This window comes from Sciurus carolinensis, chromosome 4, assembly GCF_902686445.1.
Source record: "Sciurus carolinensis chromosome 4, mSciCar1.2, whole genome shotgun sequence".
Lineage (NCBI taxonomy): Eukaryota > Metazoa > Chordata > Mammalia > Rodentia > Sciuridae > Sciurus > Sciurus carolinensis.
This window is the reverse complement of record NC_062216.1, coordinates 1,082,008-1,096,626: the sequence shown is the minus strand read 5'-3', so window position 1 is coordinate 1,096,626 and position 14,619 is coordinate 1,082,008. Positions and strand designations below refer to the sequence as shown.

The 14,619-nt window shown below is 61.0% G+C and overlaps 1 protein-coding gene across 8 annotated transcripts in view; it reads right to left on the bottom strand.

The window, feature by feature from the left end:
- Arhgef10 (Rho guanine nucleotide exchange factor 10) overlaps positions 1–14,619 on the bottom strand; it is a 104,804-nt gene that overhangs the window by 86,614 nt on the left and 3,571 nt on the right. For 6 of the 8 annotated variants that reach the window (XM_047548130.1, XM_047548128.1, XM_047548136.1 and 3 more), the window contains 2 exons: positions 14,294–14,450; positions 2,567–2,713 (listed from right to left, as the gene is read on the bottom strand). In XM_047548130.1, coding sequence (XP_047404086.1) covers positions 2,567–2,603 — 37 coding nt within the window. In that variant the 5' untranslated portion in view covers positions 2,604–2,713; positions 14,294–14,450. The remainder of the gene's footprint in view (positions 1–2,566; positions 2,714–14,293; positions 14,451–14,619) is intronic. The other 2 variants (XM_047548133.1, XM_047548132.1) reach the window with 1 other exon arrangement.

Here is a 14,619-nt window from a genome sequence, read left to right as displayed (position 1 = left end):
AGGAGGGGGAGAGAAGGGGGAGAGGAAGGAAGGAAGGAAGGAAGGGAATCGAGGAGGGAGGAGGGAGGAAGGAAGAAGGAAAGAAAGGAAGAGAAGAGAACTAGGGAGAGGGGAGGGGAGAGAGGAGGGAGGAGGTAGGGCAGGGGGAGGGAGGAGAGGGAAGGGAGGGACAGGAGGAAGGGAGGAGGAGAGGAGGGGGAGGAGGGAGAGAGGAGGGAAGGAAGAAGGAGAGAAGGGAAGAGAGGAGAACTAGGGAGAGAGGAGGGAGGGGAGGGAGGAGAGAGGGGAGAGAGAAGGGAGGGCAGGGGGAAAAAGAAGAGGGGAGGGAGGAGGGGAGAGAGAAGAAGGGGAGGAAGGAGGAGGGAGGCAGGGAGGAGAGAGGAGGGAGGAGAGGAAGGGAGGACAGGAAGAGAGGAGGACTAGGGAGAGGGGAAGGGAGAGAGGAGGGAGGGGAGGGAAGAGGGAGGACAGGGGGAGGAGGGGGAGGGAAGAGGGGAGAGAGAAGAAGGGGAGGAAGGAGGAGGGAGGGAGGAAGGGAATGGAGGAGGGGAGGAGGGAGGAAAGGAAGAAGGAAAGAAGGGAAGAGAGGAGGACTAGGGAGAGGGGAGGGGAGAGAGGAGGGAGGGGAGAAAGGAGGGAGGAGAGGGAGGGAGAGAAGGGAGGGAAAGGAGGAGAGGGAGGGGAGGGAGGGCAGGGAGGGGAGGAAGAGGAGGGAAGGGAGGAAGAGGAGGGAAGGGAGAAGGAAAGAAGGAAAGAGGAGGACTAGGGAAAGGGGAGCAGAGAGGGGAGGGAGGGGAGGGAGCAGAAGGGGAGGAAGCAGGGGCAGGACGGAGGCAGAGAAGAAAGGAAAAGAAGGCAGGCACCTGGTGCTGACGACGCCCACCTGCTCAGCCCAGTCTGGCCCCCTTGGCTCATGCTGCCCTCATTGGCTAGGGCCTCGGCCTTTGTGCCCGGCTGCTGTGCCCCCCGCCCAGGCCTCCACACGGCTCCAGCTCTTCTCACCTACAAACAGGCAGGCTGGGGCCGTGTGCACAAGACTGATCTCCCCGGCCCAGGGCAGGCGAGGGAGGTCCTGGCCCGGCCCAGGGGCTGCTCTCTGGGAGAGCTGAGCCTTTCCCCAGCACGGCCACCCTCACGGCCTTCAGGCCCCGGGTTCTCGTGAGCTGACGTACTGAGGTTGACATAGCAACAGTGCTGACTTTCCCAGACGTGATTCGTAGCAGGATTCTGGTGCTGGGAGTGTGACTTGGAAACCAGGAACTGTGAGCTTTGCATCTTCCACACCTCAGACGGCTGTCTGAGTGGCAGGGCCGGCGGCCAGCCTGGAGGCCACGAACATGCCTAGCCTCCACAAGGCTAAAGGAGGCGCTGCTCTGTCCGCCCTTCCTGACACTGTTTTGTATGTATAATCTCCCCAAACGGCAACTGTCTCCTCAGCATTTCACAGCACGGTAATAATGTCCACATCTCCTACTGGAAGTACAAGCCTGGGCATCGTGGCTGAAAGGTCAGGGCTCACACGCTGAGGCCCACGTGTGAGACCCGCCCAGAGCTCAGGGCAGCAGCAGAACTGAGCAGGAACATGGCCTTTTGCCACCCATTTGCAAACCCTGTGCCTCCTGGGTCCCCAGCCCAGAGAGCCTCAGAGGCCAGCTTTCCCACGCAGCAGGAGCTCCTGCGAATGGTGGCACGTGGCAGCTCTCCCTGGGGGGCCTCTCCGCCCTGCTGACCCTTTGTGCGGGTGGCATGCCACAGTCAGCTCTGGTGCTCGGGGTCCCTGACTCACTTGCAGCACAGCAGGGCCGGTCCACATGGTGGGCAGTGCAGGGTGCAGAACCAGAGTCAAGGCCATGTCCTCCAGGCCACCTTCACTGGGTCCCAGAGGAGCCCCAGACCTGTGCAGCCAGCTGCCTGCACAGCTTTGCCCTGCCCACCCCATGGCCCTCCGTGTTCAGCGGACACCAAGGACACAGGCCGTGCTTCCCAAGAACAACAGGAAGCCCCGGGGATTCCTGCTACGGAAACAGTGAGGTTTACCATGGGGCTGCGGCCAGCATCCCCCGGTGTGGTCACTGGGTAGACTGAGCTCTGGAGAGGTGATAAGAAAGCTGTATCTGGTGTGGATGGATGAAAAAGGTCCACGCTGGCCCTGAGTTGCCACAGAGGAAGGAAGCAGGAGAGGACGCCCTGGCCCCCTTCCAGGTCCCTGCAGGCTGCGTGTTTGGTGGTGGAATGTTAGCCCTGGCCACGGGGCCTGCACAGGGATGTGGCCTCTGAACAGGAAGCCACTTCTCCTCCCACATCAGTCACTTGGGTGGGTAAAGGAACACCCCTCAGGAACCCAAAATGCCCAGGACAGGAAGCCTGGCGCCCCCCAAGTGCACTGGCCTAAGCTGGGGCACTCAAAGTCACACCCTGAGTCCCAGGGCACCTCGTCGCTCTCGCTGAGGAGCTCTCGCCCACACTTGCCTGCCTGCCAGCAGCCTAGTGATCCCAGAAGCAGGGAGTGTTCATTAAGAGCCCCGAGTGCCCCAGGCTCCTGGACACCCCTGCGGAGGCCACGCACCTGTGGGAGCAGGGGACGGGCCCTCCCGCTGGTCCATGTTCGTCACTTGGTCAGGGAACAGACACCCCTGTAGGAAGCAGACCCTGGCCGTCACATGCTGGCGAGGCAAACGTCACTCGCTCACCTGCAGGGCTTGTAGAGGTGGGCCTGTAAGGAGGAAACACAAGTGTCACTCTCAGCTGGGACTACAGAACGCACCACCACCAGCCGCGCACACCTGCCAGTCTCCCTCCAAATGGCATTCAGAACCAAACCAGGTCCTCGGCGCAGACCCACCCCACCCTGCACCACACCTGCAGGCTACCGCACAGTCAGGACTCCCTGGACAGGGCCCTCCCACCAACACCTCGGCAAGTCTTTGCTTAATTTCACACAATATTCTGAAGGGAAAAGTCAATACATAAACCAGACATTTTGCTTCCTCTTCCTTCAACTAAAACCTTAAGAGTTCTGGATAAAGAATTGTTCAGGATCAAGAATGAAACTGACAGTTTCCTAAGCTTCCTCTGAGTGAAAAAGTAACCAGTCGTGGTTAGGATGATTCCACATGACTGGATCTTCTCTTTTTACTTGCTTATGTATCAAAAAAAGTCTGAAAACAGGTGTGACAGCCAGTTCATGAGGCTAGTCCCTGCTCAGGAGGCGGCGTCCCAGCTCCAGAAGAGGCGTCCCAGCCCGTGAGGCTAGTCCCAGCTCCAGAGGAGGCGTCCCAGCCCGTGAGGCTAGTCCCAGCTCCAGAGGAGGCGTCCCAGCTCCAGAGGAGGCACCTCAACTCCAGAGGAAGCGTCCCAGTCCGTGAAGCTAGTCCCAGCTCCAGAGGAGGCGTCCCAGCTCCAGAGGAGGCGTCCCAGCTCCAGAGGAGGCGTCCCAGCCCCAGAGGAGGCGTCCCAGCCCGTGAGGCTAGTCCCTGCTCCAGAGGAGGCATCCCAGCCCCAGAGGAGGCGTCCCAGCCCGTGAGGCTAGTCCCTGCTCCAGAGGAGGCATCCCAGCCCGTGAGGCTAGTCCCAGCTCCAGAGGAGGCATCCCAGCTCCAGAGGAGGCGTCCCAGCCCCAGAGGAGGCATCCCAGCCCGTGAGGCTAGTCCCTACTCCAGAGGAGGCATCCCAGCCCGTGAGGCTAGTCCCAGCTCCAGAGGAGGCATCCCAGCCCGTGAGGCTAGTCCCTACTCCAGAGGAGGCGTCCCAGCTCCAGAGGAGGCATCCCAGCCCGTGAGGCTAGTCCCAGCTCCAGAGGAGGCATCCCAGCCCCAGAGGAGGCATCCCAGCTCCAGAGGAGGCATCCCAGCCCGTGAGGCTAGTCCCAGCTCCAGAGGAGGCATCCCAGCCCCAGAGGAGGCATCCCAGCTCCAGAGGAGGCATCCCAGCCTGTGAGGCTAGTCCCTGCTCCAGAGGAGGCATCCCAGCTCCAGAGGAGGCATCCCAGCTCCAGAGGAGGCATCCCAGCCTGTGAAGCTAGTCCCTGCTCCAGAGGAGGCATCCCAGCTCCAGAGGAGGCGTCCCAGTTCGTGAGGCTAGTCCCAGCTCCAGAGGAGGCATCCCAGCTCCAGAGGAGGCGTCCCAGCCCCAGAGGAGGCGTCCCAGCCTGTGAGGCTAGTCCCTGCTCCAGAGGAGGCATCCCAGCTCCAGAGGAGGCATCCCAGCTCCAGAGGAGGCATCCCAGCCTGTGAAGCTAGTCCCTGCTCCAGAGGAGGCATCCCAGCTCCAGAGGAGGCGTCCCAGTTCGTGAGGCTAGTCCCAGCTCCAGAGGAGGCATCCCAGCTCCAGAGGAGGCGTCCCAGCTCCAGAGGAGGCATCCCAGCCCGTGAGGCTAGTCCCTACTCCAGAGGAGGCATCCCAGCCCGTGAGGCTAGTCCCAGCTCCAGAGGAGGCATCCCAGCCCGTGAGGCTAGTCCCTACTCCAGAGGAGGCGTCCCAGCTCCAGAGGAGGCATCCCAGCCCGTGAGGCTAGTCCCTGCTCCAGAGGAGGCATCCCAGCTCCAGAGGAGGCATCCCAGCCCGTGAGGCTAGTCCCTGCTCCAGAGGAGGCATCCCAGCTCCAGAGGAGGCGTCCCAGTCCGTGAGGCTAGTCCCTGCTCCAGAGGAGGCATCCCAGCCCCAGAGGAGGCGTCCTGTGCACAGATCGCAGGGCGCACCTGCCGCCGGCTTCCGCTTCCGTCCCACATCAGAAACAAAGGATGCAATGGACTGTGACCCCGGCCCCAGCACCTCCTCCACTGCCTGCTGCCCACCCGGGTCCACTGCTGGCTTCACTTGCTCCTCCTCACAGAAAATGGTCCTGGAAAAGCCAGGGGGGCCAGGGCACAGCTTGGGACTCCGTCTGCAACCACCTAAGACGCTACCCAGCCCAACCAACTCTTTTAGCCAAATTAACGGACATGATCGGGTACTTTCAGGAGAAAGTCAATGTGTTCTCGAACTAAGATGAGCTGGCAATGTCCACCAAGGCTGTCACCCTCTGAGATGCAGAGGGCTCCAGGCACCGGCCGGGAACCAGCCACGCGCTGCCCGTGTTCCCCTCGCCCCGCTTTTCCCTCCAGGACCCCTCACAGGCACCCAGACGCGCCGACACCTGGACCAGAGCCTGCACACCCGGCGTGGCAGCTGGCCCTCCTCACTGCATGCGCAGTCTCGGCTCCCAGGTTCCTGCTCCACCAACACTTGGTTCGATGGGCACTGGGAACCTGGCAGGAGCGACGCTGCACTACAGGCCTGATGGCTGGTCTCCCGTGGAGCAACACAATCACCTCACAGCACCGAGGGGAGGACTGTTTCAGTTGAGATGCCACAGCTCGGAAGGTTTAAGGGATCTGCTCAGGGACGTACCCAAGGGCAGGTATCTGACCTGTCGCAGAGCCCAGAGGCCAGGGCAGAATCTGCCTGTCCACAGGCCAGCTGAGACTTGGGCAAGTTCTGATTGTACAGCCAAATGCTATAGCTGAAACCAGTGGGCAGCAACAGTGTCCACCCCTAGCAAGCCACAGGTGGAATACACTGCAGGGGACTGGAACAGGAGCCTGGTCCGTGCTGGGCACGCAAGCAGCATGCCACATGCCAGCAGTCACTGCTGCTCACGATGGGGACGGAAGGGGCCACTGCTGCTCTGCCCAGGCCCTCACCCCACCTGGAAGCTACATGCCAGACAATGAGGACGCCAACACAGTGGCAAAGGAGCGCACCTCAGTGGTGGAAAACTGTCAGTCTCCAGTCTAAGGCGACCTGCTTAGGCTATAGGCTGGGTTACGGGTGGGAGTACCACAGGAGGAAGGGTCCTCAGAGAAGCAGAGTGACTCGGCCGCCACCAGCAGCTGGACAGGCACATATGCGAGGGCAGGCGAGGCGCAGCTGCAGGGTCATTCCAGCCGAGTGCACAGCTGTGTGCTGCAGGAACCTGCAGACTCCGGGAAGCATCTGATGCGCTCTGCACACACACCCAGGGCAGCAGCCTTCCTCCAGCTCCTCCCAGTAGGGTGTGGGGGACGGGGCAGGAAGGGCAGGACTGGACTGTGGAGGCAGGCCTGGTGAGCCCCACATCTCTGAAGCTGATGCAGCTGCTGCACCCCCTCACCAGGAAGAAGTGCTGGAAGGCAAGCCTGGGCACCCTCACAGAGTCCACAGCTCCCGTCCCCCACAGCACCGCACCAGGGCAGCTCTGTGTGACATGCCAGTGCAGCTGCAGAATAGTCAGTGCGCGTGAGGGAAAGGAGCACAGAACAGCATGGGGCTCCCAGCGGGCCCAGGCCAGGCCTGTCCTCCATGGAGGGCAAGGCCTTGGGCACAGGACAGAGGGCCATCAACGAATGCCCCTGAACTCTAGCCCTGAGAAACGGTGAAGGAAGGACATGGGCATCTCCAGACACCGGACACAGGAGAGGCAGCTGCCCTGCACCACTGCCCAGTGATGCAGTCACTTACCCCAAGGCTGAGCCTGCATCAGCCACCCACGTCAGCATGGAAGAGAGGCCAGCTCCCCTGCAGTGCCCCGAGTTCTGCAGAAGAGCAAAGCCGTGCCGTGACACTCAGACCACAGTGCTCCGCCGGCTGAGGCGGGCACCGGCAAGGGTCAACCAGGTATTCTTCCTGTCAGCAGCACCTTCCACCTGGCATCTGCTCAAGACAGAACGTGGGCATGTGGGCTCCCTGCAGGCAGCCACCAGGCTCTCTGAGTCTTGCGGGAGCCTGACGTGCACCTGCTTTGGCTAACATGTCCTAACCACGCTGCGTGGTCTGACATCACTGAGGTCTTGCTTTTCTGCCTGGAACATCTAGAAAAAGGATCCAGCCCACCTGTCTCACCAGACCAGCAGTAAGAACGGGATGAAAAAAGAATAAATGGCTGCGATTTCCAGCAGCGGTCACAACGGCTCACTCTCACAGTACGTGCCACCTGCAAACTGACAGGGCTTCACACAAACCAGGCCACCCAGCCTGCGTGGCAACTCCAGAGGGAGAGGCTCTGCCACAGCCCAAGGCCGAGGGCCACAGCAAACCTGTGGCTGCCCAGCTGGTCAGCAGCAGTCAGGACCCCAGTCCAGTCCCTGCATCCCAGCCAGGTGTCAGACAGATGAGCCAGGCTCCAGAGCGTCCCCGCACGTGAGTGCCGCTGGACACTGCGACCCTGAGCAGAAGCCTCCAGGCTGACGCACGGGGCTTGTGGGTCTCAACTCCCTGTTCCACGGGCGGAAGTACACGCCTCTCCTCCTCTGCAGTCTGCAGGTGCGGTTCCCACCAGAGGTGCTGGGCAGGAGCTCTGCCTGCTGTGTGCAGTCCAACTGACCCTGCAGGCAGAGCCCAAGGGTCTGCATCTGACCTGCTGCTAAGTAGTGCCAGCTGGGCTGCCCAGCCTTGTTTTCAGTATGGCCGTCATCTTCCAATTTAAGCATCTTAATTAAAGATCTCATTGTACATGTGGATTGTGGTTCTCAACAAAAGAAGACCCATCCACTAACGGAGCCCAGACACTAAGGGACTGCCTAAGCCTCCTATGCTCAAACATTGTGCTCCCTACACACTCCTGCCCCCGGCCAGTGTGGCCACCACACCAAGACACACACCTGCCCCCAGCCAGTGTGGCCACCACACCAAGACACACACCTGCCCCCGGCCAGCGTGGACACCACACCAAGACACACACCTGCCCCCAGCCAGCATGAAAACCACCCCAGAGTCACTCAATTGCCCCCAGTCAGCATGAAAACCACCCCAGAGTCACTCAATTGCCCCCAGCCAGCGTGGTCACCACACCAAAGCACACACCTGCCCCCAGCCAGCATGGCCACCACCCCAGAGTCACTCAATTGCCCCCGGTCAGCGTGGCCACCACCCCAGAGTCACACAACTGCCCCTGGCCAGCGTGGCCACCACCTCAGAGTCACTCAACTGCCCCCGGCCAATGTGGCCACCACCCCAGAGTCACACAACTGCCCCCAGCCAGCGTGGCCACCACCTCAGAGTCACTCAACTGCCCCCGGCCAATGTGGCCACCACCCCAGAGTCACTCAACTGCCCCCAGCCAGTGGCCACTAAACCCAGAGAACACACCTGCCCCCATGCCAGCTCCTGCAGGACCACACCTCACACCTGCTCCTGCAGGACCACACCCCACACCTGCTCCTGCAGGACCACACCCCACACCTGCTCCTGCAGGACCACCTCACACCTGCTCCTGCAGGACCACACCTCACACCTGTTCCTGTAGGACCACACCCCACACCTGCTCCTGCAGGACCACACCCCACACCTGCTCCTGCAGGACCACCTCACACCTGCTCCGGCAGGACCACACCCCACACCTGCTCCTGCAGGACCACACCCCACACCTGCTCCTATAGAACCACACCCCACACCTGCTCCTGCAGGACCACACCCCACACCTGCTCCTGCAGGACCACACCCCACACCTGCTCCTATAGGACCACACCTCACACCTGTTCCTGCAGGACCATACCCCACACCTGCTCCTGCAGGACCACACCTCACACCTGCTCCTGCAGGACCACACCTCACACCTGTTCCTGCAGGACCACACCCCACACCTGCTCCTGCAGGACCACACCCCACACCTGCTCCTGCAGGACCACCTCACACCTGCTCATGCAGGACCACACCCCACACCTGCTCCTGCAGGACCACACCTCACACCTGCTCCTGCAGGACCACACCCCACACCTGCTCCTGCAGGACCACACCCCACACCTGCTCCTGCAGGACCACACCCCACACCTGCTCCTGCAGGACCACACCCCACACCTGCTCCTGCAGGACCACCTCACACCTGCTCATGCAGGACCACACCCCACACCTGCTCCTGCAGGACCACACCTCACACCTGCTCCTGCAGGACCACACCCCACACCTGCTCCTGCAGGACCACACCCCACACCTGCTCCTGCAGGACCACACCCCACACCTGCTCCTGCAGGACCACACCCCACACCTGCTCCTGCAGGACCACCTCACACCTGCTCATGCAGGACCACACCCCACACCTGTTCCTGCAGGACCACACCCCACACCTGCTCCTGCAGGACCACACCCCACACCTGCTCCTGCAGGACCACACCTCACACCTGCTCCTGCAGGACCACACCCCACACCTGCTCCTGCAGGACCACACCCCACACCTGCTCCTATAGGACCACACCTCACACCTGTTCCTGCAGGACCACACCCCACACCTGCTCCTGCAGGACCACCTCACACCTGCTCATGCAGGACCACACCCCAACCTGTTCCTGCAGGACCACACCCCACACCTGCTCCTGCAGGACCACACCCCACACCTGCTCCTGCAGGACCACCTCACACCTGCTCATGCAGGACCACACCTCACACCTGCTCCTGCAGGACCACACCCCACACCTGCTCCTGCAGGACCACACCCCACACCTGCTCCTGCAGGACCACCTCACACCTGCTCCTGCAGGACCACACCCCACACCTGCTCCTGTAGGACCTCACCTCACACCTGCTCCTGAGTACCACACCCCTCACCCGCTCTTGCTTGGTGGGCAGCCCCCACCTGCAGTGGCACTGCTGAGATCTAGCCTGCAGTGCCTGCTGCTCTGCTCCCAGCGCCCGGCTTGCCTGTCTGTCTGCCTATCTGTGCTTCGCTGCTGCCACATCCTCAGGAAGTCCCACCTGGACAAGCTGAACCATTTCCAGTAACCTCTGAGAACAAGGTCTCCCTCGTGGACAGACCCAATGAGAAAGAACCCAGGACACTCTGCAGAGGCCACTGATATGCAGACAGGTGACAGGTGCATGAGCGGCAGGCTGCCTGGGCTGCAGGGCGGAGCCCTGGCTTGGCATCACCTGAGAGCGTGCTGGGGCACTGCTGCTCCTCCAGGGGCACCCAGTCAGGCCCCTGGCCTCCGAGTCACTGCTGCTCTCAACACACCCTGGCCAGCTCCCAGGAGTGTCCCAGTGTGTGCTTCAGGACTTGGCCGGGTCACCTCACTTGTGTGTGCCCTTGAGCCCCTCGGGCCATCAGAGATGGTGCCATTGTGTCTGTCTCCCTGTTTCCTGCTGTCCTCCACTAGAAGTCAGACTCCACCAGGACTGACAAACGAGGGGGAGGACAACTGGACCCGCTCTGCCCCCCTGGGGTGCGCCCTCCCTGGCAGCAGGTGGGTCTGCAGCCCAGCGTGCAGACATGCTAAGCGCTGCACAGCAGGCCCCAGAGCAGGTCTGCCAGGGGGCCTGGCTGGCACCTGGCCACACGCCTCTGTGGACAGAGGTGGAAGAGCATGTGATGGGTACATCCTGGCACCCAGCAGCACGAGGACAATGGTCAGGTGTGGAGGGAAGGCAGGCAGGAGCGCCACCTGGATGGGTGGCTGGTCTGCACTGGCCCTAGGCAAGCCCAGCACACCTGTGCTCCCTCACACAGACAGGCCCGAGCAGCCAGGCGCTGAGCTGGTGGGAGGCATGTCTAGTCCGCTGCCGTCCCAAGCCCCCACCTGCCCCCAGACAGCTGTCCCGCTGCACCTGAGATCAACGCACCCAGACAAGGTGTCACCACCCCATCACGACCCTCCTGGGAGCCCACCCAGGAGCCTCTGCAGACAGACACGCACCAGGAGCCACCCCACCAACCCAGCAGGAAGGTCTTCTCCAGGCCGTCCAGAGAAAGCCACTGTCTGAGCACCTGAGTTGGTTTCACCAAAGTCATGTCTTTGTGACTCTTTCTCATGAAATGAGATGTATATTCATAAAACAAAAGAGCAGAACACCCCCCCAGGAGGGTCATCAGACCTGCCTCCAGCTGTGTGGCCAGGCCCGACTTGGTACCCTCGGTCAGTACTCTGAGAGTTCACATCCCAGCAGGGGCGCCTGAGAAGGGGGTGTCACCCTTGTCACACTCCTGGCTGCGGGAAGCTGAAACATGCAAGTCCAGAGCAGAATCCTTCCCACGGAAGGAACAGAGTGGGGACAGGTCAGACATTCTGCCCAAGGCCAGGAGCCAAGGAGCTTCCTGGAAAGGCCTAGAGCCCAGCTCTGCGGAAAGGGAGTGCCGGGCTAGAAGGGCCAGAAGGAATGCAGGGGCTGGCTGCTGGGACTTGGTAGGAGGGGCGGCCTGGTCACTCCTGTCCTGCAGGGGCAGGCCTTAGAACAAAGGAAACCCACACAGGCAGCACTGAACAGGGGCTGACCTGGGGCCAGGGGTCCGGGCATGGTGGGGTGGGCAGGAAGGCTCTGTGGCCAGGGTCAGGTGAGGAGCAGCGATGGGGTGGGGCAAGGCTGCAGCTACAGGCCTGTGCTGGACTTCTCAGGGCACTGAGGGTGACCCTCAGCATGTCCTGTGCAGCCGTGCTGCCCCTTCCCCACTCCCCTGCAGACTCAGAGTCACATGGAACCCTGGGAAGATGTCCCTAGGTGGCCACCACTGGTGCAAGGCCAGGGGCAAGTAGGATCCCTGTGTGAGGATTAAGACCACCCTCTGCCCTCCTAGGGCTCCAGGAAGAAGCCCAAATCCAGCAGGCTCCTGTAAGACACGCACCCCATCCCCACGGGCTCCGTCTCTGGCGGCCCCTTCCTGGAGCCTGTGCCACTATCCACATGCAGTCACCACTGAGCAAAGAGCTGGAGATGGCCTTACTCTACTCCTGCCCTCTCTGGGGGCAGCCTGGCCTCAGCCTCAGTCCCCCGGCAGGAGCAGCCCTATGGGCCAGGCGGCGGCAGCCACGCCCTGGTGTCCTGCAGTGCACGTTCTCCTTCTCATCCCAGGCTTCAGAGAGGCTCCAGGAAGACAGCGGTCACTCTGCCTCAACCCAGGCTTCAGAGAGGCTCCAGGAAGACAGCGGTCACTCTGCCTCAACCCAGGCTTCAGAGAGGCTCCAGGAAGACAGCGGTCACTCTGCCTCATCCCAGGCTTCAGAGAGGCTCCAGGAAGACAGCGGTCACTCTGCCTCAACCCAGGCTTCAGAGAGGCTCCAGGAAGACAGCGGTCACTCTGCCTCATCCCAGGCTTCAGAGAGGCTCCAGGAAGACAGCGGTCACTCTGCCGTGGTGCTGGAGCAGCACCGGCAATGGCCTGGCAGGATCAGCGCTGTCCGCCCAAGCCTACAGTGGGTGCTGAGCAGAGCTCAGACTCGATTTCTCTCCACTCACTCTGAACCAGCTGCTGGTACCTCACCATCCCTGCACCCTCAGCAACCTCCCTCGTCCCATCACCAGGGACTGACGCTAGGCCACATCAAGGGTTTGTCTCGACATATCAACAGGACCTGGCACCCCCGTCCCACCAGCGCCTCTCTGCCGGGTTCCAGGACGCCACACTCTCTGCGTTCCTCACTCCGCCAGTCTTGCCCTCTGCTCCCATCCAGGCCTGCTCCTTTTCGGTGACCTCAGCCAGCCTGCAGCTTCACTGCCACCTGGACGGGGGACCTCGCCAGCACTACGCTCCTCAATGCAGCTGCCTGCAGCACATCCCTGGGGGGAAATGGGACAAGAAGCTTGTGGCTCAGACTAGGAAGGGTCCCACCTTGTGACTGATGCCCAACTCTGCCACCTGCTCCCTACACAACCCAGCAAGCCAGGGAGCTGACCCCATCCTTCCTTTCTCTCAAGTCCAGGACTGAACCCATCAGCAGATAGTCAGCCAGACTTCAGCTCTGTCTACACCACTGACCACGGCTGCCTCCCCAGTGTGCACCACCGCACCTGGCCCCAGAGCCACTGTGACGTCTCGGGTGTGCCTCTGGGCCTCCATCTTGGCCTCTATAGGGTCTCTTTTCAGTAACCAGAGGACAGTCCTACAAAACATGAGCAGACTGGCTCAACACCCTCCAGCCTCCTGTCACAAATCCTCCACGGCTCTGTCACTGACCCTCTGTGGCTTCCCATCACACTCTGAACCTCCATGGTCTTCTTCATTCTCTGCTGCCCCACTGGCCTGAAGCCCAGGCACCCTTCCCCAGTACACTCCTTGCTGATCTTTCTGTTGAACTTGGGCATGCCTGGCACCCCCTCCCTGGTCCTGCACATGCTATTCCTTCGGCAAGGATGCTCTTGCCAGGGGTACCAACTGGACTTGGCCACTGCCCTCCTTTAGCAGTTTTCTCAGTGCATCCACTGCCCACACAGTTCCAGGTAGCCAGCATATGGGACATGAGGCACACCTGGGAAAGGGTGCCTACCTAGGTCCTCTTGAGCCCCTTAGGGAAATGAGCCATCTGCAGAAAGCACTTGCTATGAAACTAAAAAACTCCAGGAACACGTGCAGATAACTTCCTTCCCTCCCTCAGTCCACAAGGTCACCAAAGCCCCCATCTTCTGCATGCCTCCTCTTATGGACACACAGGGTGCAGAAGCAGCTCCTTAACGCAGGAGCTAAGGGCAGACACCAGCTTTCCACGGCTGCCCAGGGATTACTGCAGACTCACATCCTGGAAAACAGAGTTTCCTCCTTGCCAGTCAACTGAGATTAGTTCCTAGGTATTCGGCCGTCTGGCAAAAGGCTGCACCTTTCATTCCTTCCTATTAAGTCATGGGGAGAGATGCAAGTCTAAACTGTCCTCCAGGAGCAGAGGACCTCCCTTGTCCCAGCAGGCACCCCAGGCTGTGCTACACATTCCTCCACTTTAGACCCTGGGGCCTGGGCCAGATGCAGAGAACTGTGCCCCTTTGGAGCCCTCCAAATCCTACAGAAGAGCTTCAACTTCAGATCCACTGAAAGGTGGCCTGCCACACACAGACAGGGCAAGAGCTCCCAGAGCCAGGGATTCTCATCGACTTCACTCTGAAGTGCTTCTGCTGGCTGAATTCAGAGCCCACAAAAGTGACATTTGTGAAGCTCCACAGAGGATCCAGGCGGCATGCTGGGCAGGGATCAACACTGCTGCTGGGTGTGGGCTGCTTCCCACAGGCCTGCTGAGTCCAGTGCTGGAGAACAAGGCATGAATGGGCTTCCTCATCCCCTCTGCAGCAAGAGGGCTGCCCTGCAGTGGGAAGGAAACAAGCTGGCCTGGCCCAGAGCAGAGGCCACTGCACAGCCCTAGCAACATCCTACCCACCTGGCCCCCAATATGGCCAGGCTCACGCTGCACATGCTGTGAGGAACAGATCCGCGGGATCCCCAGACAGGAACCCCGGACCTGAGAGGCAGTCAGTGCCAGCTCTGGATTCCCTGGTGGGGCTACGCAAGCCCACAGACTTCCCACCACCATCCCCCACACACCCTACATTCCCAAGCCACTTGGAGCCACTCTGCAGGAAGGTAGAGCAGGACCTGATTAGATGGGGCCAGACCACTGCCCAGATGTGCTGGAATCCAGTGGCACAGCCTGTCCAGAGACCAGAGCCTCAGCCTCAGCTTGCAGCTTCTGCTCAGATGGGCACTGCCACTTCAGCATGCCAGTGCCCTTTCTAGTCACCTCCTCACATTCCTAAAGGGAATCAGAAACCAGACTGAAATCACTACTCTTCTCCTTTCATAAAAAATTAAAGCACAAGACATAAGTGTGCACAGAACATTTTTATCAAAATACAATTCTTGGGGTGTGGGAGTAGCTCAGTGGTAGAGAGTAACTGCCTACCATGCACAAGGCCCTGGGT